This window comes from Elephas maximus, chromosome X, assembly GCF_024166365.1.
Source record: "Elephas maximus indicus isolate mEleMax1 chromosome X, mEleMax1 primary haplotype, whole genome shotgun sequence".
In the NCBI taxonomy this organism is placed as follows: domain Eukaryota; kingdom Metazoa; phylum Chordata; class Mammalia; order Proboscidea; family Elephantidae; genus Elephas; species Elephas maximus.
In genome coordinates, this window is record NC_064846.1 from 139,541,485 (window position 1) to 139,565,561 (window position 24,077).

Here is a 24,077-nt window from a genome sequence, read left to right on the forward strand (position 1 = left end):
ATGCCTCACACTCAGAAGAGTAATCTCTGTGTACGTGAGAAACGCCAGCAGAAACAAGGTGAGACCAAGGTTCTCAGGGGTGCTCAGGCCATGGCAACAGCAAAAGAAAAGTTTCCCTCCTCTTCAGCTCCTCCTTTTGGGTGTACTACCCAGAGAAAGCCTGGTGCTAAGTCACGTAGCACTCTGCAGGGCCCTCAGAGAGCCCTATCCACCCTCACTACTTCTCCAGGGGCTTCACGTACAAGATCTTATGCAGGTGCCAAGAGCAAAGGTAAGAAAAGGCGAAGTTCCTCCCAGGACCAACCATCCACTAAGCGGTCCCGCAGAGACCCTCTAACCGAGAAGGTGGGTACACTGGTGCAGTTCCTGGTGCAAAAGTATAAAATGAAAAAGCTCGTCATGAAGAAAGACATGCTGAAGATTGTCAACAAAAAGTACAAGAAACGCTTCCTTGAGATCCTCAGGAGAGCTTCTTTTAGCATGGAGGTGGTCTTTGGCATCGCCTTAAAGGAAATCGACTCCATCAAGCACTCCTATGCCCTTGTGAGCAAAATGGACCTCCCGAACAATGGGAGGCTGAATTGTGGCAGGGGGTTGCCAAAAACTGGTCTCCTGATGATTCTCCTGGGTGTGATCTTCATGAAGGGCAACTGCGCCAGTGAGGAGAAGATCTGGGAATTCCTGAATAAGATGAAAATTTTTGCAGGGAAGAGGCACTTCATGTTTGGGGAGCCTAGGAAACTCATCACCCAAGATTTTGTGAAGCTAAAGTACCTGGAGTACCGACAGGTGCCCAACAGCGATCCTCCAAGCTATGAATTTCTCTGGGGTCCCAGAGCCCATGCTGAAACCAGCAAGATGAAAATCCTGGAGTTTTTGGCCAAGATCAATGATACCGTGCCAAGTGCTCTCCCATCCTTGTATGAAGAGGCCTTGAGAGATGAGGAAGAGAGAGCCAGAGCCACAGTTCCAGACCGGGCTGATCCTACTGCTACGGCCAGTGTAGTGCGTGCTCCCGTGCCAGGTCCAGCAGCTCCTCCCAGGCCTAGTGAAGCGTGAGGCAGATTCTTCACTTTGTGGTTGAAGAGGGCAGTCATTGTTCCAAGTAGTGGAGGGCTGGGTGGGACAGAAGGGAACACAGTGTATCATACCTTTCTGTTTCTGCTCTATGTAGGTCACTTAGGGATTTAACTGTATGTTCTTTCTTTATTTTTCAAATGTTAACCCTTTCAAGTGAAGGCTGTTTTTAGCATTATAATCTAAGTTCATTAATGATATGGATAACACATTTATTGATGTTTCTCAAGTTTAAGATAAAGAGCTTTGCTATTTTGGGAAAGAAAAAAGGGGGGGGGAGTTTCCATTTTAGTGATCTGAAGGAAGATAACATGACATTCAAACAGGCATTTCTTAGAAATGTAAAGAACACAGCAGTAAAAAAAGATACAAGAAATAGACAAAAAAGTAAGATAGTCAATATTTAGCTTTTAACTCAAAGGCAATGGGTTTGGTTTTTTTAGTTAATCTCTACAAGGTCCTATAACATTGCTATGAGTAGGAATCAATTCAAAAGCAATGGATTTGTTTGGTTTTTTAATCTTTTTCAGTCTTATTAAATAAAATAAAAAGATGCATAACTATATTTGCTTAACTTATTTAATGTAGAAGAAATTAATAAATTAGGAGTCCTGGTTGCACAGTGGTTAAAAAATCAGCTGGTAACCAATAGGCTGGTAGTTTGAATCCACCAGCCACTCCTTGGAAACCCTATGGAGCAGCTCTACTCTGTCCTTAGGGTCACTATGAGTCAGAATCCACTCGTCGGTAATGGGTTTATTTTTCTGTTCATTTGTCAGTTTATTCACCTGCTCACTTATGCCTCCAAGATTCATTGAGCATGTGCTCTTTGGAAGATGCAGTGCTAATGCTGGGAATGTTAAAAAAAAAAAACTAACCACTGCCATAGAAGTTTAGGGTCTAGAAGCTGCCATCATGTAAGGAAGATGGTGATGTACACTCTAAGACCCAAAGGATAAGTAAAAAGAGTAAGAAGGGGGGAGGTTTGGGATGAGACCTCTCTAGTGTAAATGCCCTGAGGCAGGGCAGTTTGGGACAATTTGATCCCTCAGTAGAGGTCATGTTAAGTTAGATTGCATGTGGCGGGGGGGTGGGGTGAGCGGATGAGGGGTGGATTAAATGAGGCTTTCCACAGGGGTGCGCAGGGCCAGACAAAAACCCATGATATTTCTCAGCAGTGAAAGACAGCCTGGAATGGAAACCAGCTCTTCACAGTTACCCTGGGATTGTGGGTAAACCAGAGAGAAATCCCCACCAGGGGCAGGACTGAAAAGTGTCCTGTGTTCTCCTCCTGGTGCAGTTGAACACATGCACTGACTGGGTGTGTTACGCACATTATTTCTAGGAAGATTTTGAGAAGTAGGATGATACTCCCTTGAGGTGAGATGTCAAGAAGCCACTGTTCTGGCACTGTGTCTTAGGCTGGGGGAGCCAGAGCCCACTCCATGCAACAGACATTTGAATGAGGTTATCCTGAGTGTCTTTGGCAAACTCCAAGTGACAACTAGATTTCTGATGGTGGAGGTATCAGTGAAAACAGGTGACTTGGAAAGGCAGCTGGGAGGGTGAATGGTTGTCCTTGACAATAATTCTAGGGCTTTGTGTTCCATCCAGCTGAGGAAGTCTACCCCACACCCACATTAAAAAACATATTCCCTGATGAAAAATATTACCCAGTTTTCTATTCTAAGGAGCATTTTGGCTGATTTGGTTTTCCTTTTCCTAGGGCACTGCATATTCACTGACACATCCTGGATTTAAATAAGAAAAAACCCCAGAGAGGTGGGTGGTTTCATCTGGGGTCCAAATAATCCTAGTAATAACTGCCATTCTTTGAAGACCCAGAACATGCCAGGCACTGTACCAGGTGCTTTCCATGCATTACATGTATTACGCACAGGGACTGAGTCCTCCAAGGATCCAAGGAAAGAAAGGGCCCCACTGCACTGTCAGGACTGGGGGTCTTCTCTCTGCCAGGGATGGTGGCCGGGCTGCCCCTTCCCTTCCTTCTACACTGTCCCAGGGGGCTCTGATGTGTCAAGTTCAGAGTAAAAAAGAGAAGGGGCCCAAGCCCTGCCAACTGTTGATACGATGTCCATGAAAGTGGACTGAGAGGACCCCTTAACCCCAGTACAGAGGAGCCCACTGCCAGCCCTTGCTGTCACCACAGCAAAGCCCAGGCAGGGCTGCCAGGCTGCAGGTTAAGCCTCACCCCAACTTCCCCCACAAGGTTTCAGGACAGACTGAGCAGGAGATCAGGAGACTTGTGGGTTCCTAGAGCAGTGCCATCCAGGAAAAACTGCAGAGGCAGTCGTTGTTAAAGCCAGGAGGCATCTCTCTGCTCAAGGGGTGCACACCCTCTCAGCCTCCCTCCTCCAGTGGACACACATCACCTACCCTCCTCCCACACTCCTGCCCACTGTCCTTGACCAGAAACATCAGGCCACGTGGTCAGAAGAGTAAGCTCCGCGCCCCTGATAAGGAGGCTCAGGCCACTGCAGCAGAAGAGGAATGGTCCCCCGTCCTCATCCTCTCCTCTTTTTGGGCCCCCCCCCCAGAGCTCCCCTGCTGCTCACATTCCCAAGGGGCCTCAGAGAGCCCCATCCACGAACACTGCTGCTGCAGGTGCTGCGTGTACAAGAGCTAATGGGAAACGGGCTTCGTAAAAATGGACTCCTGAGGCCTCTCCTGGGTGTGATCTACAGGAATGGCAACCGGGCCACTGTGGTAGAGATCTGGAAATTGCTGAATGTGCTGGGGATCTACGATAGGTGGGGACATTTCATTGATGGGGAGCCCAGGAAGCTCCTCACCAAAGATTTGGTGCAGGAAAAGTACCTGGAGTACCAGCAGGTACCCAACAGTGATCCTCCATCCTATGAATTCCTGTGGGTCCCAGAGCCCACACTGAAGCCAACAAGAAAAAAGTCCTGCAGTTTGGGGCCAAGGTGTATGATACATTCCCCAGTGCTTTCCCATTGCACTATGAAGATGCTTTGAGAGATAAAGAGACCTCAAGCCAGAGCTGCAGCCAGGGCTGATCCTACTGCAAGGGCCAGTGCACATTCCAGGGCCCCATCCAACAGCTCTTCCCACCCCTAGTCAAGTCTGAGGCAGATCATTCACTTTTCTTTTAGTGAGGCTGTGTGATATATACATGGATTTGCTTAGGAAATTCAAACTATTAAATTTATTATTTGTTCTCTTACCTACTTGTTTTTTTATTCTCCAAACATTAATTGAGCATGTGCTCCTGGAAGGATCCTTGATATTGCTGGAATTCTAAGACGACGAAATCTCAGCCTCTGTCCATAGGTTTTATAGCAAGAGCAGTTATCATATAAGGAAGAGGGCAAGATACTCTCTCTATGAACTAAAGGATAAGTAAAAAGAAGGGTAAGATGGGACTTTCAGATGTGAGCAGTGAGGTGTAAATGCCCTGAGGCCTCAGTGTAAGGTTATTTTAAGTTAGGCTTTAAGGTGGAGGGGTACACAGGGCCAGACACTCCCATGATGCGTCATAGCATAGAGAGGCTGAGCCTGGAGTGGAAACCAGCTCTTCACAGTGACTCTGGGATGGTGGGTAAACCAGAGAGAAATCCCCACCTGGGGCAGAACTGGAAGGTGTGCTGTGCTCTTTTCCCAGTTCATTTGAACACACACACTGAGTAGATGTCTTATGCACAGCGTGTCCAGGGACTTCCTGAGAAATAAGGGCGACACTCCCTTGAGGTGGGATGCTCAGCAGCCTCTGGACTATCACTTGGCCCTGGTCTGCAGGAGCCAAAGTACTCTCAAATAGAAGGGCATTCAAATTAGGTTATTTTGTGGGCAAGTTGGCAAACTCTAAATGAGGTCTAGATTTGGGGGAAGGAGCTCTGGTAGCTCCACAGTTAAGTGGGAGAAAGACCTGGTGATCTGTTTCCATAAAGGTTACTGCCAAGAAAACTCCTGTGGGTCCGTTCTACTCTGTCCTACTGGGTTGCTGTGAGTTGGAATCAACTCAATGACAACTGTCTCTTTGTTTGAGGACAGAAAGACAGCTTGGAAGGAAGAAAGAAGGGACTGGCCTTTGGAACAACATCTTAGGGCTTTCAGTTGTATCCAGCTGGGAAAGACATCCTCATACCCAAAATATAAAAGATACTCCAATGGGGAAACCTTAGTTTTCCTTGTTAAGCAGCATTTTGGCTGATCTGATTTTCTTTGTCCAAGAGCACTATGTATTCTCTGACATCTCCCAGGTATTAAAAAAAAAATTCTACTGGGCTGGGTGGCCCTCTGGGGTTGTTACTCAAACTGGGAAGGTGGGTCCTTCTGCGATGTACTCCGACTTGCCAGTAATCCGGACACCAGTCTTTGAGAAAGAAAGTAACTTCATTGCAATGCGCATAGCAAGGAGATGGAAAGAAGTTCCTCAGAGTCAACTCCCTGAGCTACAGGGAAGCGGGACTTACATGTGTCTTGGGCAGCAAGATGGCGGCCATGCAGATGTTCTGGGAGGGAAAATTCTAGAAGGTGGCCAGGAAACAGGAGGTGATGCAGTTCTTGCCAGACCTCTTGCTTCGCAATAGGGTCCGGGTGATGATTTCTCCTCTGATTCGTTCCACCTGTTGCTGTGTCCGCTCTTATGATCAATTAGGTCATGGCTGGCCCTTCTGCAGATGCTGGGTGGGCCAAATCTGACTTAGGCAGGTTTCAGGACTAATGGAAATTTACTGGCACTCATAAATTCAGGTTACAATCAACCCTTGATATGTAGCAATTCCTTAACCTTAAGGAATAAGAGTCGGCTGTTTTTTTTACTCATCTGGCTACTTCCTGCTGACGTGTGGTGGAGTTTTAGGGACCTAGGAATAGGAAAGGAATGATTATCTCCTGGAGGTAGCAGGCAAAGAAGACATAGAAGGTAGAAAAGGAGAGCTTAAGTCTTCCCCTTACCTTCCCCACCAAACTCACAAAAAGAAATATAAATGTCTAAGTGGTTTTCAGTTTACCACTTGGAAATGAAGTCCCTTGACCCCAAAACAAAAGCTAGCAGAGCCAGGATTTGAACCCAGGCAGATGGTGTCCACGACCCTTCTGCTATACTGCCACCAGAAACTTCATTGGTTTTCTCCTGCTGCCAGGTCCTTTCATACACTCAGAGAGATTTTCCCTTCAATCTAATTAAAACAACCTCCCCATAAACACTGTACACCCGCTGATGGGTTCTAACTTCTGGGAACCACTGCTACTCACCAGCTTCTGCTGCCTTGCTCCACCCCTAAAATTTAGGAGGGCAAAGCAAATGGCCAATAAATGTTGCTTAGGTGCTAGGAGAAGAGAAGGAATCGCCCTGTATAAGCAGAACACACCCCAGTAACCACTGAAATGCAAGTCGTCCTCATCCCCGGCCCAGGAGACTGAAATAGAAGCTTTACCTAAGATACCTGGAAACACTAAGTTCCTGGACTACTTAAGGGTCATCTGGAGCACTACATCCCCAGGCTGCCTTAAGAAGTCTCCCATACAACATTTCATAAGGGCTCAGTTGGAGCCAGCTTCTAGGGGCCACCCGGACTCTCAACAGGGCAATGTAGCAGCTTGATCCAGGGCAGACTGGTCTCTCAGAATACAAGTATTCACCCACATTGCCCACACTAGCTTAGGTTTCTAACTAGACCTTCTAAACACGCAGTCATGGCAGTAGTAGTAACAGTAGTGGACTCCAGGGAGCATGTAGCTCCCACCAAATTCACAAATGTCCTGACTTTGGATACAAAGGCTCCTCTATTATCACTTTGAATTGAATAAGGTAGGCCAAATCCAGGAATCATTTCACTGAGGACAGCCTTGCTTTCCTCGGATGCCTTTTCCGTTCAGTGGGGAAGGCTTCTACCATTAAGGTAAGGGGGTATCTATAAACACTAAAAGATACTTGAAACCTTCCGGAGCCATTGGCATAACTGTTAAGTCCACTTGCCAGTCTTCTCCGGGTCCAGTCCCGCCAGCATGTACCTGAGGCATAGGAGGTGCTGGGCCTGTTTTGGCTTGTTCTTCATGGAGGTGACACATTTTTGACTCTTTTGTAGATTAGGCCCTTTAATCAGTTTGGCTAGCCAGTGAAACACAGCTTGTGGACCGTAATGTGTGCTCTCATGAGCTGCCTTTATTATCGGGTGCATCGGGTGTTCTGGTAATAACGCCTGTCCTTGGAAATTCTACAACCACCTGTTTTCTGCTCTGTTCGAGGTCAAAGCCCCATTCACAAGCTCTGTGTGTATCACATTCAGCACACTGGGGGTTTCCTGGTAGCTGAAGATTAGGAATTAAAGCAAAGCAAGTTTCGGGGGTTTTGTTCTAGCAGCTTTTTTGGCTGCCTGATCATTTAATTATGTGAGACTCTCCCTTCTGGTACCCAGGGCAGTGTATACCTGCCACCTCTGTTGAGCAAACATAGTACATTACTCCAAAAAGGCATCTCTAGTAGGCTTTCTTTCCTCTAGTCCCACCAGCCAAGATGCTTTTTACTGTCAGCCCTGACAGGGTGTGGGGTTTGTTAAGGATGGTGACCGTCTCGCCAGGCCCTGCAGCTGTGTGGCACTTCTGCCTGTGTTTGGCAGCTCTCCATCCTGCCAATGAAGCTTGCTGATGGCTGGGACTGCAGACTTGTTCCTGCCTGGGGTGGCTGGAGGGTCCCCTGTGTGCCTGGGACAGCAGCAGAGGCCATGTTTTCCAGTTCTCTGGTCTGTTGTGTAAGTTGTCCTCCCACTGTTATTGCAACTTGGGGTTGCCTGTGGGTTGCAGAGGGGCCCCAGGGCTCCATCAGTCCAAGTCATTGGCTGACAGGAGCAGAAACTGTTACGGGTTTCCTGGTCGGGCCGGGCTGGCCGCCAGAGGCACTCTTATTTCCACTGTCCTTTCTATTTGCAGTAGACACTGTCTGGGGCCTAGATTTAGGGGGCCTTGGGTCGGCCACTGTTCCTTTTGGGGCTGAGGACTTATTCAACATGAGATCTGCCTGGGTGGCGGGTAACCTCCAAGAGCGGCTACCAGGAGCACGGCCTTTTTCCTTGTACCTGGTCCCAATTATTGAAGACCTTAAAGGCAATCTCAACAAGTTGTGAAGTAGTCATTCCTAGACCTCCTTCTAACTTCTGAAGTTTCCACCTGATGCTGGGGGCACTCCTGGGTGATGAAATTCATTATTTAGGAACCAGGCATTCTCTGGGTCTTCAGGGCTTATGTCAGTAAAATGCTGGTATGCTTTGTATACCCGTTCTAGAAAGCTGGAGGGATTTTCCTTGGGGCGTTGTTGTACATCCTGAACGTTCATAAGGCTCTTCTGTGTTGGGGTCCCTTGCTGTCAAACAATTTTTATCCTGTTCTAGCTGTCCTGCCCCCAGCCGATATCTGGGGCACGTACAGCCTTGGCTGCTGGGAGTCTAACGCCATTTTGTGGGTTGAGGTTATGCAACCTGTTGGCCTCTTGACATGTCATTTCTGAGACCATCTTCCGTTCCTCTGGAGTTAGGTGGAGAACGGTGTATGGACCCAGATAAACCCTCTAGCCTGGCCATTGTGATCCAGTGCGGCAGACACTTATCTCAGTGGAAATTGCCGTGAGGAAATCTGGCTGGGTCCCTGGCCAAACTGCACCCCACTACGGGTGTGTGCTGCAGACACTATTCCCTAGGCAGGACTGGAAGTCTCTGACTCAGGAGGCCTGGGAGCAATTTTCCGGAGGAGTGGCAGAGGGTTCCATCAAAGGAGTAACACTGCTGGGCCTACACCTCCAGGTGGAAGGGGTATGGATAAATGCAAATCTCAGTGTGGCTCAGGTGGTTGACCTAAGCCCCCACTCTATAAACAAGGAGCCCGTGTTTCTCCTGGGCAAATCCTAGTTCCCCGTTAGCATGTCCAATTTAGCACTGGCCGAAGGCAGAGTTACATGCTCTCTGTAATCTCTAATACCCGATGTTCATTTCCAGCATACATTTAGGTCTGCTTTACATTAGGTAGGAGAAACATTCACTATCCATAGTAAAAAAAAAAAAAAAAAAAGTACATTCAGATAAATGCATAAACCTAACCACAATCCTTTTAACATACTCTAGTCTTCTCTATACCTTAACTGGAGCCTGGTGCACAGTGGTTAAACCCTATGGCTGCTAACCAAAAGGTCTGCAGTTCAAGTCCACCAGCTGCTCCTTGGAAACCCTATGGGACAGAGCAGAACTGCTCTATAGGGTCACTATGAGTCCAAAACTTCCTGTTCATATGCATTTCCCCTTGGGCCTCTGGCCGGAGGGAACCAGAAGACCTTGGCCCCCTAACACTCATCCCTTTTAACTGTCTGGCTTTGGCCCCACACCTATCCAGGTGGGGCTTTTCTCCCTTTCCTTTGTTCCCTGCAACCATTAGCTTACACTGTTTTTGTAGGTTTTTATTTTGCAAGAAAGACATAAAGATTTGTACTTAGGGCATTTCATCCCATTTTCTTTCTGTTTTGCAAAACAAATCTAACTGTAAGATGGTAGCATAGTTAAGTGACCCCAAACAATAATTGGAATCCATATGAAAAAACAAAGAGTGCCAGGGTCTTCCCATTTTTCACTCACACTCACTGAGAACCAGAACTGGAACCTAACAACCAGAGGCTAGGCCGCCCATTCTCTGCCATCTATTAGGTGGAGTGGGGGAGTAACGAGGATGACCTTAGTAGGGCTTCAGTCCCCCCTAATGGGGTTGTCTTAGTTCTGCTTCCATCCTCCTGATACCTCCAATTCCAAGCACTTACACACTTAACAAGAGAAATTCCGAGGGCACTTACCTAGTAGGCATCCATTCCTGAGTTAGTTTCTAATTCTCAAAGCAAAAGTGCCCTGGGCTGGTTGCCGCCTCGGTGGCAGTTAGGAGGCCCAAAGGATCCTCCGGAACAAGGGGCTTGATGGTTGCTGAGGGTCGGTGGACGTTCTGCTCATGGTCGAGTTGCTGCCGGGCTCCAGACAGGGGGTCTGTGGGACACTTTGGCCCCACATCCGGCTCCAAAATTGTTAGTGAACCAGGGAAGGTGGATCCCTGTCCAGCACGTTCAGACTTGCCAATAACCTCGGCACAGGTCTTTGACAAAGAGAAGATATTTTATTGCAATGCGCAGAGCAAGGACCTGGGAGGAAGTTTCTCACATCTGACCCCTAGAACTACGGTGACTGTGCAGGCATACCGGGGATGGAAAAATTCTAGAAGGTGGCCAGGAAACACGAGGTGCCATGGTTCCTGTCAGACTTCTGGCTTCGGAATAGGGTCCCGGTGATGAGTTTTCTTCTGATTCATTCCACCTGTTGCTGGGTCCTCTGTTGGGGTCAATTAGCGGTCCCAGCTGGCCCTTCTGCGCATGCGGGGTGGGCCAAATCTGGCTTGGGCCACTTTAAGGACTAATGGAAATTTACTGGCATTCTTAGGGTCAGGTTATAGGGTCAAAATAATCATAGTAATACCTGCCATTCTATAAAGTCTCAAAATGTGCCAGGCACTCTGCCAGGTACATACATTACATGAATTTAAACAATCCTAGAAGACAGGACTTATCAAATCCACTTCACAAATGAAGAACCTGAGGCTCAGAAAGTTTGCTAATGTGTGCGAGTTGACAAGTCTAGTACATAACAGAGCTGGACTAGAGCCCCGGTCTGAATCCCTCTGGAGCGCATACTGTTCCACTCCTCCCAGCCAGAGGCTTACCTTGTGTCTCTTAATTCACTGTCCTTCTCACCACTACAAAATGTCTCTTGGATGATAAAAAAAATATCTTTGTGCTCAAAGCACTGAGTTGGAATACACAGCCAGAACCATAAGAATACCAAAATAAATGAGTGGTATGAATAAATGAGATAAAGAGATACTTCTCACTGAAATCATGATCATCTACTTATGCTATCTCAGATAACCTCAAAACATAGAGGCTCACAAAATCAACCTGGACAGCCCCTTTCCTGTAGAAGGTAAACCTTTTAGGAAAGAAGTCAAAATAGATGCCAGAACTAAAACCATTCCCGAAGCCTACTGTCCAGACAAAGATTAGACTGAACTATAAAACATAAAACAATACTTGTGAAGAGTGTGCTTTTTAGTTCAAGCAGATACAGGAGACCAAATGGGCGGCTCCTGTCCAGAGGCAGGATGAGAAGGCAGGAATGGACAGGAGCTGGATGAAGGGACATGGGAAACCTGGGGTGGAAAGGGGACGTGTGCTGTCACATTATACGGATTGCAAATAAATGTCACATAACAATATGTGTATATATTTTTGTATCAGAAATTAACTTCAGCTGTAAACTTCCACCTAAAGCACCATAAAAAAAATAAATGGATATATTTGGTTATACACACACATACAAAAAAATAAAAAACACAGATGCCAAGTCTGGCTGATGAAGTGATGCACTAGATCCCCGTGTATTTTCTCTGGCAGCCCACCACCTGTCCTGGGCCCTTTGTCTTGTGCTGCAGCGTCCCTGTCTCACATTGCTTTCGGACAGGGACCCATTCTCTGCAATGTTTCCAGGAGGCAAATGACTCAAGACTTGGAGGGATGGGACATTTCCCGGGAAGTCTTTAGTCCAAGAGACAGGAACCAAGATCAGGACATCCATGAGTGAGGACTGGGACGATGAACACCCCATAAATATAGGAATCACCCAGAGACCAACTGGCACCTGCTCTCAAACCTCGAAAGCCCCAGGCAGGGCTGTCAGGCTGAGCATCCCCTCACTCATCCTTTAGAGTTCTCAGGGATTTGAGAGCCTGGGCCTAAGAAAGGCACCTCAAGTCACTAGATGCAGGAGTCTCAGTCTCTGATAGATATCAAGCTGATGATCCCGAATGAGGATGATGGAAGGACCCAGGAAAGGTGTGCGTCAGGGTCGTATTCTTTCACCATACCTATTTAATCTGTATGCTGAACAAATAATACGAGAAGCTGGACTATATGAAGAAGAACAGGGCATCGGGATTGGAGGAAGACTCATTAACAACCTGCGTTATGCAGATGACACAACCTTGCTTGCTGAAAGTGAAGAGGACTTGAAGCACTTACTAATGAAGATCAAAGACCACAGCCTTTAATATGGATTACACCTTAACATAAAGAAAACAAAAATCCTCACAACTGGACCAATGAGCAACACCATGATAAACGGAGAAAAGATTGAAGTTGTCAAGGATTTCATTTTACTTGGATCCACAATCAACAGCCATGGAAGCAGCAGTCAAGAAATCAAAAGACGCATTGCATTGGGCAAATCTACTGCAAAGGACCTCTTTGAAGTGTTGAAGAGCAAAGATGTCACCCTGAAGACTAAGGTGTGCCTGACCCAAGCCATGGTATTTTCAATCGCATCATATGCATGTGAAAGCTGAACAATGAATAAGGAAGACCGAAGAAGAGTTGACACCTTTGAATTGTGGTGTTGGCGAAGGATATTGAATATACCATGGACTGCCAAAAGAACGAACAAATCTGTCTTGGAAGAAGTGTGGCCAGGATGCTCCTTGGAGGCAAGGATGGCGAGATTGTGTCTTACATACTCTGGACATGTCGTCAGGAGGGATCAGTCCCTGGAGAAGGACATCATGCTTGGCAGAGTACAGGGTCAGTGGAAAAGAGGAAGACCCTGAACAAGTTGGATTAACACAGTGGCTGCAACAATGAACTCAAGCATAAAAACGATTGTAAGGATGGCTCTGGACTGGGCAGCGTTTCGTTCTGTTTTGCATACGGTCGCTATGAGTTGGAACCGACCCGATGGAACCTAACAACAACAACAACAACAACATAGAGGCTTATCTCTGCTGTCACTCCTTCGAGGTGCTGAAGAGCTGTGGACAGATATCTATCACCCGGATTCCAAATCATGGTGTCATTAAGGTGTGGACCTTGATCAGAGAGGATCCTCAGGTAAGTGCAGGGTAGATTCTCAGAATTGATTGGGTGTTGTCTTGGTCATCTAGTGCTGACACAACAGAAATACCACAAGTGGATGGCTTCAACAAAGAGAAATTTATTCGCTCTTAGTCCAGTAGGCTACAAGTCCAAATTCAGGGTGTCAGTTCTAGCGGAAGGCCTTCTCTCTCCATCACCTCTGGAGGAAGGTCTTTGTCCTCAATCTCCCATGGCCAAGGAGCTTTTCAGGTGTACGGACCCTAAGCCCAAAGGATGTACTCTGCTCTTGTTGCTGCTTTCTTGGTGGTATGAGGTCTCTGCTTGCTTCCCTTTCATCTCTTGAGACATAAAAGGTTGTTTAGGCACACCCCAGGGAAACTCCCTTTACATTGGACCAGACAGGTGACCTGAGTGAGAATGGTGTTACAATCCCACCCTTATCCTCTCAACACAAAATTGCAATCACAAAATGGACAACAACCATTCAATACTGGGAATCATGGCCTAACAAATTTGATATACATATTTTGTGGGGTACCTAATTCAATCCATTACATTCCACCCTTTGGCCCCCCAAAAATCACAGTCTTGTAACCTGCAAAACATATTCATCCCATCATAGCGTAGCAAAAGTCTTAAATCAAGCCCAAGTCCAAAATTCAAAAATTCCTTTTCACCTGTGAAATTTAGAACACAAGTTATCTGCTTCCAAAGGTACAATGGCAGAAATGGCACAAGCTAGACATACTGCTTTGAAAACAATCTTTTGTTCTCTGAGACAATTTACCCAATGGCCCTGCCCTCCAGACTCTAGGTATTGCCCACACTCTCTAGATTCTGAGTGGAGGCCCCTTCGCCCTGGGCTTCAGCTCCACCTTCCAGGCTCACTGGAACTGCAACTCTCCTCCCTCAGCTTTAGATGCAGTATCCCTCTAGTCCATCTGAGTGGCAACTCTCCCCTTAGAAACACTAGAGGCCATGGCTCCACACTTTGAAACCCCTGAGGTCATGGCCATACCTTTTGAGACTGAGGCAGCTCAGCTTCTTGTGTTTTTCATCTCTTCAGCTTCTGTTTCCTGGTTTCTTGGCCTCTTGGCTCATCGGGCCTCATCCCCACTGCTGCCCTGCTGGGGCAAGTGTTCCAAAGCACAATAGCTCCACTGATACGTGCCCAGAGGCACCACACTCCGCCAGGAAGCCTCTTGCATACAGGCACTCAGCTCTCCTCTTCTGTGAGTTGGGTCCAGAGCCTTCTCACGCTGGTCTTCTTCTGCTGCTGCTGGTTCCCTGCTGTTGCTGCTTCTCTGTCGCTGTAGGTTTTCTACAGCTCTGGTCCTCTGCTGCTCTCGCAACTATACCCATCCACAGTTTCAAAACTGCTTCCACATTTTCGATATCTGTCAGAGCAGAACACCACTCCCAGTACCAAATTCTGTCTTGGTCATCTAGGGCTGCCACAACACATATACTACAAGTGGATGGTTTCAACAAAGAGAAATTTATTCTCTCACAGTCCAGTAAGTTACAAATCCCAATTCAGGGTGTCAGCTCTGGAGGAAGGTCCTTGTCTTCAATCTTTCCATAGTCAAGGAGCTTCTCAGGTGCAGGGATCGCGGGCCCAAAGGATGTGCTCTGCTCCTGGTGCTGCTTCCTTGGAGGTATGAAGTCCCCAACTCTCTGCTTGCTTCCCTTTCCCTTTCCCTTTATCTCTTGAGAGATAAAAGGTGGTGCAGGCCAAACCCCAGGGAAACTCCCTTTACCTTGGATCAGGGAGGTAACCTGAGTGAGGGTGGTGTTCCAGTCCTACTCTAATCCTCTTAACATCAAATTACAATTAGGAGGTGGAGCCAAAATGATGGAATAGACAGACACCTCCAGCGAGCCCTCTTACAACAAAGACCCAAAAAAAGAAGTCAAGCGAGTACATTTATGACAAGCTAGGAGCCCTGAACAACAAAGGCAAGCTTAGGAAATGAATTGAGGGGCAGGGGAGGAAGAGAGCGTTCAGAGGCAGAGAGGAGTTACCAGACCTGAATCTCAGGGAGCCCTTAGGCACCATTCCTGGGAGCGGCGGTGATGGGCTGGTACTAGTGTTTGGCTACAGTTTCCTCAGGGAGAAGAAGACTGCCACGCAGCCTACCCACACCTCCGGAACCAGAGAAGAACAGAGCTTTCGGCAAAAGCTAAGTATTTGCATATAGTTGACTGCGCCCCCCCCCCCCACCCCGCCCCGCTCCCAAGCCGGCTTCAGCGGCTGAGTTCCCTTGGCCTGAGATAGGTCCTTTGAGTGCCTGGAGCCATCTTCCTGGCCTTGGAGAAGAAATAAATTTGCAGTTGGGGGAAAAGATAATTTCCCAGCTCCACTAACTGGGGGAGCTCAGGACAGATGTGGCTCCTGTCCAAGCATAAACAGTCCATGGACTCGAGTACCTTTTGCCTCTGCATGGACCTCTGTGGGCCTATTTCAGGAGAATAGCCCCTTTGTTGGCAGACTCCAACTGTTTCAGCTGTGCAGCAGAGAGGTGGGTGCCTGATGTTTGACATTGCTTTGCCTATTAAACAAGGTCCTCACCTACCCACATCAGGGCCCTAAGGACTGGTAGCTCTACTCAGGTCACCCAGCCACCCGCGACAGGGGTCCAAGGATAACTGATACCTCCCAGTCCTTACAACAAAAACTACTGGGTGTCCATGATCCATTTGCAGAACCCACCCACCTGTACACTATAGGGAACAGGGACACACTTTCCTCAGAGACACGTGCGGGACAATTCTCAGCCCACTGCCTTGTTCAGAGTGTGACCCCCTGCTGCAACCACATACCAGTACCTACACCAGTCACCCCTGCCCCTCTAAGATTGTACGACAGAGCCTGTACCACACACTTGATGATCAGCTATCTGGACACCTGAGCTGAATTCATACAAGAAAAGTGAATGGACTCCTAGACTGATATACCTGATAACAGGTCTAGCCATCTAGGGACAGGACCTCAGAGCTCCAAAAGCAAAAATAATCAAGCTAGCTCACTCAAACAACCCATGTGGGCATATCAAAACAAAACAAAGCAAAAAGCTATGACACAGTAAGCAAACATAAAATAAACTAATAACTTATAGATGGCTTGGAGACAACAGTCAATATCAAGTTATATAAAGAAACAGAGCATGATCACCTAAACAAGTTCTCAAAGCAAAGAATTAAGGGTCTTCTAGATAAAAGTACCTTCCTGGAATTACCAGAGGCAGAATACAAAAGATTAATATACAGAACCCTTAAAGACATCAGGAAGGAAACGAGGCAATACAGAGAACAAGTCAAGGAACACACAGATGAAACGCTTGAATAAATTAAAAAGATTATTCAGGAACATGATGAAAAAATCCATAGACAGCAATCAGAAATTCAGAAGATTAACAATAAAATTACAGAAGAAGACAACTCAATAGAAAGTCAGAGAAGCAGAATTGAGCGAGTGGAAGGCAGAATTTCTGAACTTGAAGATAAAGCACATGGCACTAATATATTTGAAGAAAAATCTGATAAAAGAAATTTTAAAAAATGAAGAAAACTTAAGAATCATGTGGGACTCTATCAAGAGAAATAACCTACGAGTGATTGGAGGACCAGAACAGGGAATGATAAAAGAAAATAAAGAGAGAATTGTTGACAATTTGTTGGCAGAAAACTTCCCTGATATCGTGAAAGATGAGAAGATATCTACCCAAGATGCTTATCGAACTCCACATTAGGTAGATTTTAAAAGAAATTCACGAAGACATATTATAATCAAACTTGCCAAAACCAAAGATAAAGAGAGAATTTTAAGAGTAGCTAGGGATAAATGAAAAGTCACCTACAAAGGAGAGTTAATAAGAATAAGCTTGGACCACTCAGCAGTAACCATGCAGGCAAGAAGGCAATGGGATGACTTATATAAAGCACTGAAGGAAAAAACTGCCAGCCAAACTGTCTCTCAAATATGAAAGTGAAATTAGGACATTTCCAGATAAACAGAAGTTTAGGAAATTTGTGAAAAACCAAAGCAAAACTACAAGAAATACTAAAGGGAGTTCTTTGGTTAGAAAATCAATAATATCAGGTATCAGCCCAAGACTAGAACACTAGGCAGAGCAATTAGAAGTCAACGAAGGCAGGGAAATCACAAAAATATCTCAAGATAAGAAAAACACTCAAAACAGGGAAACAGTGATGTTCTTACGTAAAAGAAGACAAAACTAAGAAAATAAAAAGGGACTAAAAAATGTAGTCATAAATCTTCCATATGAAGAGGAAGACAAGGCGATAGAAAGAAAAAAGTTAGTTGTAAATTTAGAAAAATAGGGGTAAATAATAAGGTAACCACAAAGGAGACAAACTATCCTACATGTCAAAATAAAATAAAGAAAAAACATAGAGGCTCAGCACAAACAAAATCAACAACAAGGAATAAAAGGAAAGGACAACATATAATCTACTCAGCACATAAAATTAAGTGGGAAAAAGAAACTGTCAACAACACACAAAAAAAGACATCAAAATGATAGCACTAAATTCATACCTATCCACAATTACGCTGAATGTAAATGTACTAAATGCACCAATAAAGAGACAGAGAGTGGCAGAATGGATTAAAAAACACGATGTCTATACGCTGCCTACAAGAGCCACACCTTAGACTCAGAGACAAAAACAAACTAAAACTCAAAGGATGGAAAAAAATGTATCAAGCAAACAACAATCAAAAAAGAGCAGGAGTGGCAATATTAATTTCTGACAAAATAGGCTTTAAATTTAAATCCATCATAAAGGATGAGAAAGGACACTACATAATGATTAAAGGGACAATATACCAAGAATATATAACCATATTAAATATTTATGCACCCAATGACAGGGCTGCAAGATAAATAAAACAAACTCTATCAGCATTGAAAAGTGAGATACACAGATCCACAATAATAGTAGGAAACTTTAACACACCATTTTCAGTGAAGGACAGGACATCCAGAAAGAAGCTCAATAAAGAAACAGAAGATCTAAATGCCACAATCAACCAACTTGACCTCATAGACATATATAGAACACTCCACCCAAGAGCAGCCAAGTATACTTTCTTTTCAAGTGCACATGCAACATTTTCTAGAATAGACCACATATTAGGTCATAAAGCAAACCTTAGTAGAATCCAAAACACTGAAATATTACAAAGCATCTTCTCTGACCATAAGGCCATAAAAGTAGAAATCAATAACAGAAAAAGCAGGGAAAAGAAATCAAACACTTGGAAACTGAATAATACCCTGCTCAAAAAAGACGGGATTACAGAAGACATTAAGGATGGTAAAGAAATTCATAGAATCCAATGAGAATGAAAACACTTCCTATCAGAACCTGTGGGACATAGTAAAAGCACTGCTCAGAGGTCAATTTATATCAATAAATGCACACATACAAAAAGAAGAAAGGGCCAATATCAAAGAACTATTCCTACAACTTGAACAAATAGAAAGAGAGCAACAAAAGAAACCCTCAGGCACGAGAAGAAAACAAATAATACAAATTAGAGCAGAACTAAATGAAATAGAAAACAGAAAAAACAATTGAAAGAATTAACAAGATCAAAAGCTGGTTTTGTCAAAAAAAACAAACAAAATTGCTTAACCATAGCCAAACTGACAAAAGAAAAACAGGAGAGGAAGCAAATAACCTGAATAAGAAATGAGATGGACAATATTACACAGACCCAACTGAAATGAAAAGAATCATATCAGATTACTGAATTCCTAGAAACACACCACCTACCTAAACTAACACAAACAGAGGTAGAACAAATAAATAGACCTATAATTTTTTTTTTTATAACAAAAGAGGAGATTGAAAAGGTAATCAAAAAACTCCCCCCCCCCCTTCAAAAAAAAAGCCCTGGCCTGGACGGCTTCACTGGAGAATTCTACCAAACTTTAAGAGAAGTGTTAATACCTCTACTACTAAATGTATTTCAGACCATAGAAAAGCACGGAATACTCCTAAACTCATTCTATGAAGCCAGCATATCCCTGATACCAATACCAGGTAAAGACACCACAAAAAGAGAAAACTACAGACCTATATCCCTCATGAACTTAGATGCAAAAATCCTCAATGAAATTCTAGCCAACAGAATTCAACAACATAACAAAAAAAAAATTCACCATGACCAAGTGGGATTCATACCAGGTATGCAGGGTTGGTTCAACATTAGAAAAACAATTAATGTAATCCATCATATAAATAAAAAGGAAAGAATCACATGATTTTATCAATTATTACACAAAAGGCATTTGACAGAGTTCAACACTCATTCATGATTAAAACTCTAAGCAAAATAGGAATAGAAAGAAAAATCCTCAACGTAATAAAGGGCATTTATACAAAGCCAACAGCCAACATCATCCTAAACGGAGAAAGCATGAAAGCATTTCCCTTGTGATTGGGAACCAGACAAGGATGCCCTTTATCACCAATCTTATTCAACATTGTGCTGGAGATCCTAGCCAAAGCAATTAGGCTAGATAAAGAAAGAAAGGGCATCCAGATTGGCAAGGAAGAAGTAAAAGTATCTCTATTTGCAGATGACATGATCTTATACACAGAAAACCCTAAGGAATCCTCCAGAAAACTACTGAAACTAATGGAAGAGTTCAGCAGAGTATCGGGATACAAGATAAACATACAAAAATCAGCTGGATTCCTCTACACCAACAAAAAGAACATCGAAGAGGAAATCACCAAATCAATACCTTTTACAGTAGCCCCCAAGAAGATAAAATACTGAGAATAAATCTTACCAGAGGTGTAAAAGACTTATACAAAGAAAACTACAAAACACTTCTGCAAGAAACAAAAAGAGACATACATAAGTGGAAAAACATACCTTGCTCATGGACAGGAAGACTTAACATTATAAAAATGTCTACACTACCAAAAGCAATCTATACATTTAATGCAATTCCGATCCAAATTCCAATGACATTTTTTTAATGAGATGGAGAAACAAATCACCAACTTCATATGGAAGGGAAAGAGGCCCCAGATAAGTAAAGCATTACTGAAAAAGAAGAACAAACTGGGAGGCCTTAATCTACCTGATTTTAGAACCTATTATACCACCACAGTAGTCAAAACAGCCTGGTACTGGTACAACAACAGATACATAGGCCAATGGAAGGGAATTGAGAATCCAGACATAAATCCATCCACATATGAGCAGTTGATATTTGATAAAGGCCCCAAAGCACTTAAAAGGGGGAAAAGACAGTCTTTTTAACAAATGGGGCTGGCAAAATTGGATATCCAGCTGCAAAAAAACGAAACAAGACCCCATACCTCACACCATGCACAAAAACGAGCTCAAAATCCATCAAGACCTAAATATAAATTCTAAAATGATAAAGATCATGGAAGAAAAACTAGGGACAACGTCAGGAGCCCTAATACATACTATAAATCGTATGCAAAACATTACTAACAATACAGAAGGAAAACTAGATAACTGGGAGCTCCTAAAAATCAAAGACGTATGTTCATCCAAAGACTTCACCAAAAGAGTAAAAAGAGTACCTACAGAATGGGAAAAAGTTTTTAGCTATGACGTTTCCGATCAGCGCAGGATCTCTAAAATCTACGTGATACTGCAAAAACTCAACTACAAAAAGGCAAAGAGCCCAATTTAAAAATGGGCAAAAGATATGAACAGACACTTCACTAAAGAAGACACTCCAGTAGCTAACAGATACACGAACAAATGCTCAGGATCATTAGCCATTAGAGAAATGCAAGTCAAAACTAAAATGAGATTCCATCTCACTCCAACAAGGCTGGCATTAATCCAAAACACAAAATAATCAATGTTGGAGAGGCTGTGGAGAGATTGGAACACTTATACACTGCTGGTGGGAATGCCAAATGGTACAACCACTTTGGAAATTGATCTGGCGCTTCCTTAAAAAGCTAGAAATAGAACTACCGTACGATCCAGCAATCCCACTCCTTGGAATATATCTTAAAGAAATAAGAGCCTTTACATGAACAGATATATGCACACCCATGTTCACTTCAGCACTGTTCACATATCAAAAAGATGGAAGCAACCGAGGTGCCCATCAATGGATGAATGGATAAATAAATTATGCTATATTCACACAGTGGAATACTATACAGCGATAAAAAAAAACAGTGATGATTCTGTGAAACATTTCATAATGTGGAGGTATCTGGAAGGTATTATGCTGAGTGAAATTAGTCCGTTGCAAAAGGACAAATATCGTATAAGACCACTATTATAAGAATTCGAGAAATCGTTTAAACAGAGAAGAAAATGTTCTTTGATGGTTATGAGAGGGGGGAGGGAGGGAGGGAGGATGGGAGAGGGGTATTCACTGATTAGATAGTAGATAAGAAATACTTTAGATGATGGCAAAGACAACGCACAATACAGGCGAGGTCAGCACAACTGGACTAAGCCAAAAGGAAAGAAGTTTCCCGAATAAACTGAATGCTTCGAAGGCCAGCATAGCAGGTGCTGGGGTTTGGGGACCATGGTTTCAGAGGACATCTATGTCAATTGGCATAATAAAATCTATTAAGAAAACATTCTGCATCCCACTTTGGAGAGCGGCATTTGGGCTCTTGAATGCTAGCAAGCAGCCATCTGAGATGCATCTATTGGTCTCAACCCACCTGCATCGGAGGAGAATGACAAACACCAAGGACACAAGGTAATTACAAGCCCAAGAGACAGAAAGGGCCACATAAACCAGAGGTTACATCAGCCTGAGACCAGAAGACCTGGATGGTGCCTGGCCACAACTGAAGACTGTCCTGACAGGGAACACAACAGAGAACCCCTGAGGGAGCAGGAGAGCAGTGGGATGCAGACCCCAAATTCTCATAAAAAGACCAGACGTAATGGTCTGACTCAGACTACAAGGACCCCAGTGGTCATGGCCCCCAGACCTTCTGTTGACCCAGGACAGGAACCATTCCTAAAGCCAACTCTTCAGACAGGGATTGGACTGGACAATGGGATGGAGAGGGATGCTGGTGAGGTGTGAGCTTCTTGGATCAGGTGGACACTTTTGATTATCTTGGCCTCTCCTGCGTGGAGGGGAGATGAGAGGGTAGAGGGGGTTAGGAGCTGGCGAACTGTACATGAAAAAAGAGAGTGGAGGGAGGGAGTGGGCTGTCTCATTAGGGGGAGAGCAATTGGGAGTATGTAGCAAGGTGTATATAAGTTTTTGTGTGAGACTGACTTGATTTGTAAACTTTCACTTAAAGCACAATAAAAATTACAAAGAGATAAAGAATGTTTAAAAGAAACAGAGAAGTCCACCAGAAAGATAGCCATCAGCACAAAGATTCTAAGTTTTAAGCAACAATGTAACCTTGCCTAAATTTTTGAAGCATCTCACTACTTTTTTTCTTCTTAATTAGTAAATAAATGGCTTAAATGTTAGGTGATTATGTTAATAAATAATATTTGACTACATGCTTTGTACTAATTATATCAATAGACTGAAGTAATAGGCAAAACACACCAAAAAACTTAGTCACAAAATGAAGGACCACCATACAATACTGAGAATCATGGCCTAACCAAGTTGATACGCACATTTTTTCGGGGGACATAATTCAATCCACGACAGGTATCAAGGTGAGGACCCTGACTGAGGAACGAGGGAACCATCCACCCCAGAACAGAGAAGGCCCCACAAAGTCCCTTCCCCTGCTGTTGAGTTGGGATGCAAAGCTCAGAGCAGTCAGACTAAGCAGTACCCTCATTTCCTTCCCAGAAATGGTTATGCAGAGATTGTGTCAGATCCTTGGGACATTGCAGTTGGCCCTAGTTCTGCAGAGGGAGGACACCTAGGCCCTAGTAGGGGGCAGGAAAAAGATCCTTCCTGCTATGAAGGGATCCACAAAACAAGGGCTCCTCACAGAGTCCCACCCCTATTCACAGCTTTGTGAAGTCCCAGCAAAGCTGTCAGTCTGAGGCACCTCTTTATTGTCTCCTGTAGGGTTTCTGGGTGGCAAGGGCTTTGGTCTAATGGGTGGTGGGAGGGAGTGCATTCCTGGTTCTCGAGCAGGAATAGACCTTAGGACCTAACAGGAGTCAAAGTGAAGACTGTGTGTGTTTTGAGGGGACCCCCCAAAACAGAAAGACCCGTACAGACCTTAGCCCGTTTTGATCCTGGAAAGTACCGGGCAGAGTGCTCCCTCATTTCAGCACTAAGAGTACTAGGGAGGAAAGGCCTAGGTCCAAAGAGGCGCCCCCGTTTTGCAGAGGGAGGAGTCTTGTCCCTAACTGGGGTAAGGTGTGGACCCTGAGTGTCAAGGCGTGACCTACCCCCCAAAAAGGGTCTTCTCAGAGCGCCGACCCAGCCGGCACTCTTGTGAGGCCCCAGGCAGGGGTAGCATGAGGCACGCCCTGACTGCCCCTCTAGGGTCTCTGCGAGGTGAGGGTCTTTTTCTCAGCCTGTGCCTTAGGTCTGTATAGGCAGAATCCACAGACTCTGATAGGTACCAAGGTGAGGACCCTGAGAGCACAAAGGGACCACCCAAGTCTGCACAGTGGGGTCTCAGGGGTCCCGCCCTTGCTGTCAGCCCTCGGAAGCCCCCCCCCCCCGCCAACAGCCTTGGCCCTTAGAGACCCCCGCCCCCAGCCTTGGCCGGATGTGACGTTTCCTGACGTCCTGTCTTCCACACAGGAAGTGCCGGAAAGTTGCCGCCCCTGCTCTGGGGGTCGTGGCTCATCATCAGAGGAGGGTGGAGGCTCAGGACTGGTCAGGAGTCCAGGTGGGGAACCTGAACGTGAGCTAAGGGGACCACCTAACCTAGAACACAGTAGGTACCACCAAGTCTCGCCCCCAACCGCCAGCCTCGAGGCCAGCAGACCGACTTCGGCCTGGAGAGTCTCGGGGATGACGGGCGGACCTTGGTCCAAGGAACCACCCCAGTTCTCAAGAGGGAGGAGACCTAGACCCTAACTGGAGGTGAGAAGAGGACCCTTAGTGCTAATAAGGAGGACTTCCCA

General features: G+C 45.1%; 1 protein-coding gene across 1 annotated transcript; it reads left to right on the plus strand.

Annotated features, from left to right (window-relative positions):
* Positions 1 to 23,863, plus strand: LOC126068808 (melanoma-associated antigen B3-like). The gene is made up of 3 exons (XM_049871505.1): positions 1 to 1,055; positions 3,636 to 3,965; positions 23,752 to 23,863. Exons 1-3 carry the CDS (start codon positions 1 to 3, stop codon positions 23,861 to 23,863), a joined length of 1,497 nt encoding a protein of 498 aa, XP_049727462.1.
* Positions 23,864 to 24,077: the final 214 nt, after the last annotated feature.

What these genes read in the sequence shown, in the direction of transcription:
- LOC126068808 (XM_049871505.1), top strand. Translation starts at nt 1, where the DNA reads ATGCCTCACACTCAGAAGAGTAATCTCTGTGTACGTGAGAAACGCCAG. An exon ending in CCTCCCAGGCCTAGTGAAGC is followed by an intron (nt 1,056 to 3,635) that starts GTGAGGCAGATT and finishes CCCCCCCCCCAG; the next exon opens with AGCTCCCCTGCTGCTCACAT. An exon ending in CCTCCATCCTATGAATTCCT is followed by an intron (nt 3,966 to 23,751) that starts GTGGGTCCCAGA and finishes TCTTCCACACAG; the next exon opens with GAAGTGCCGGAAAGTTGCCG.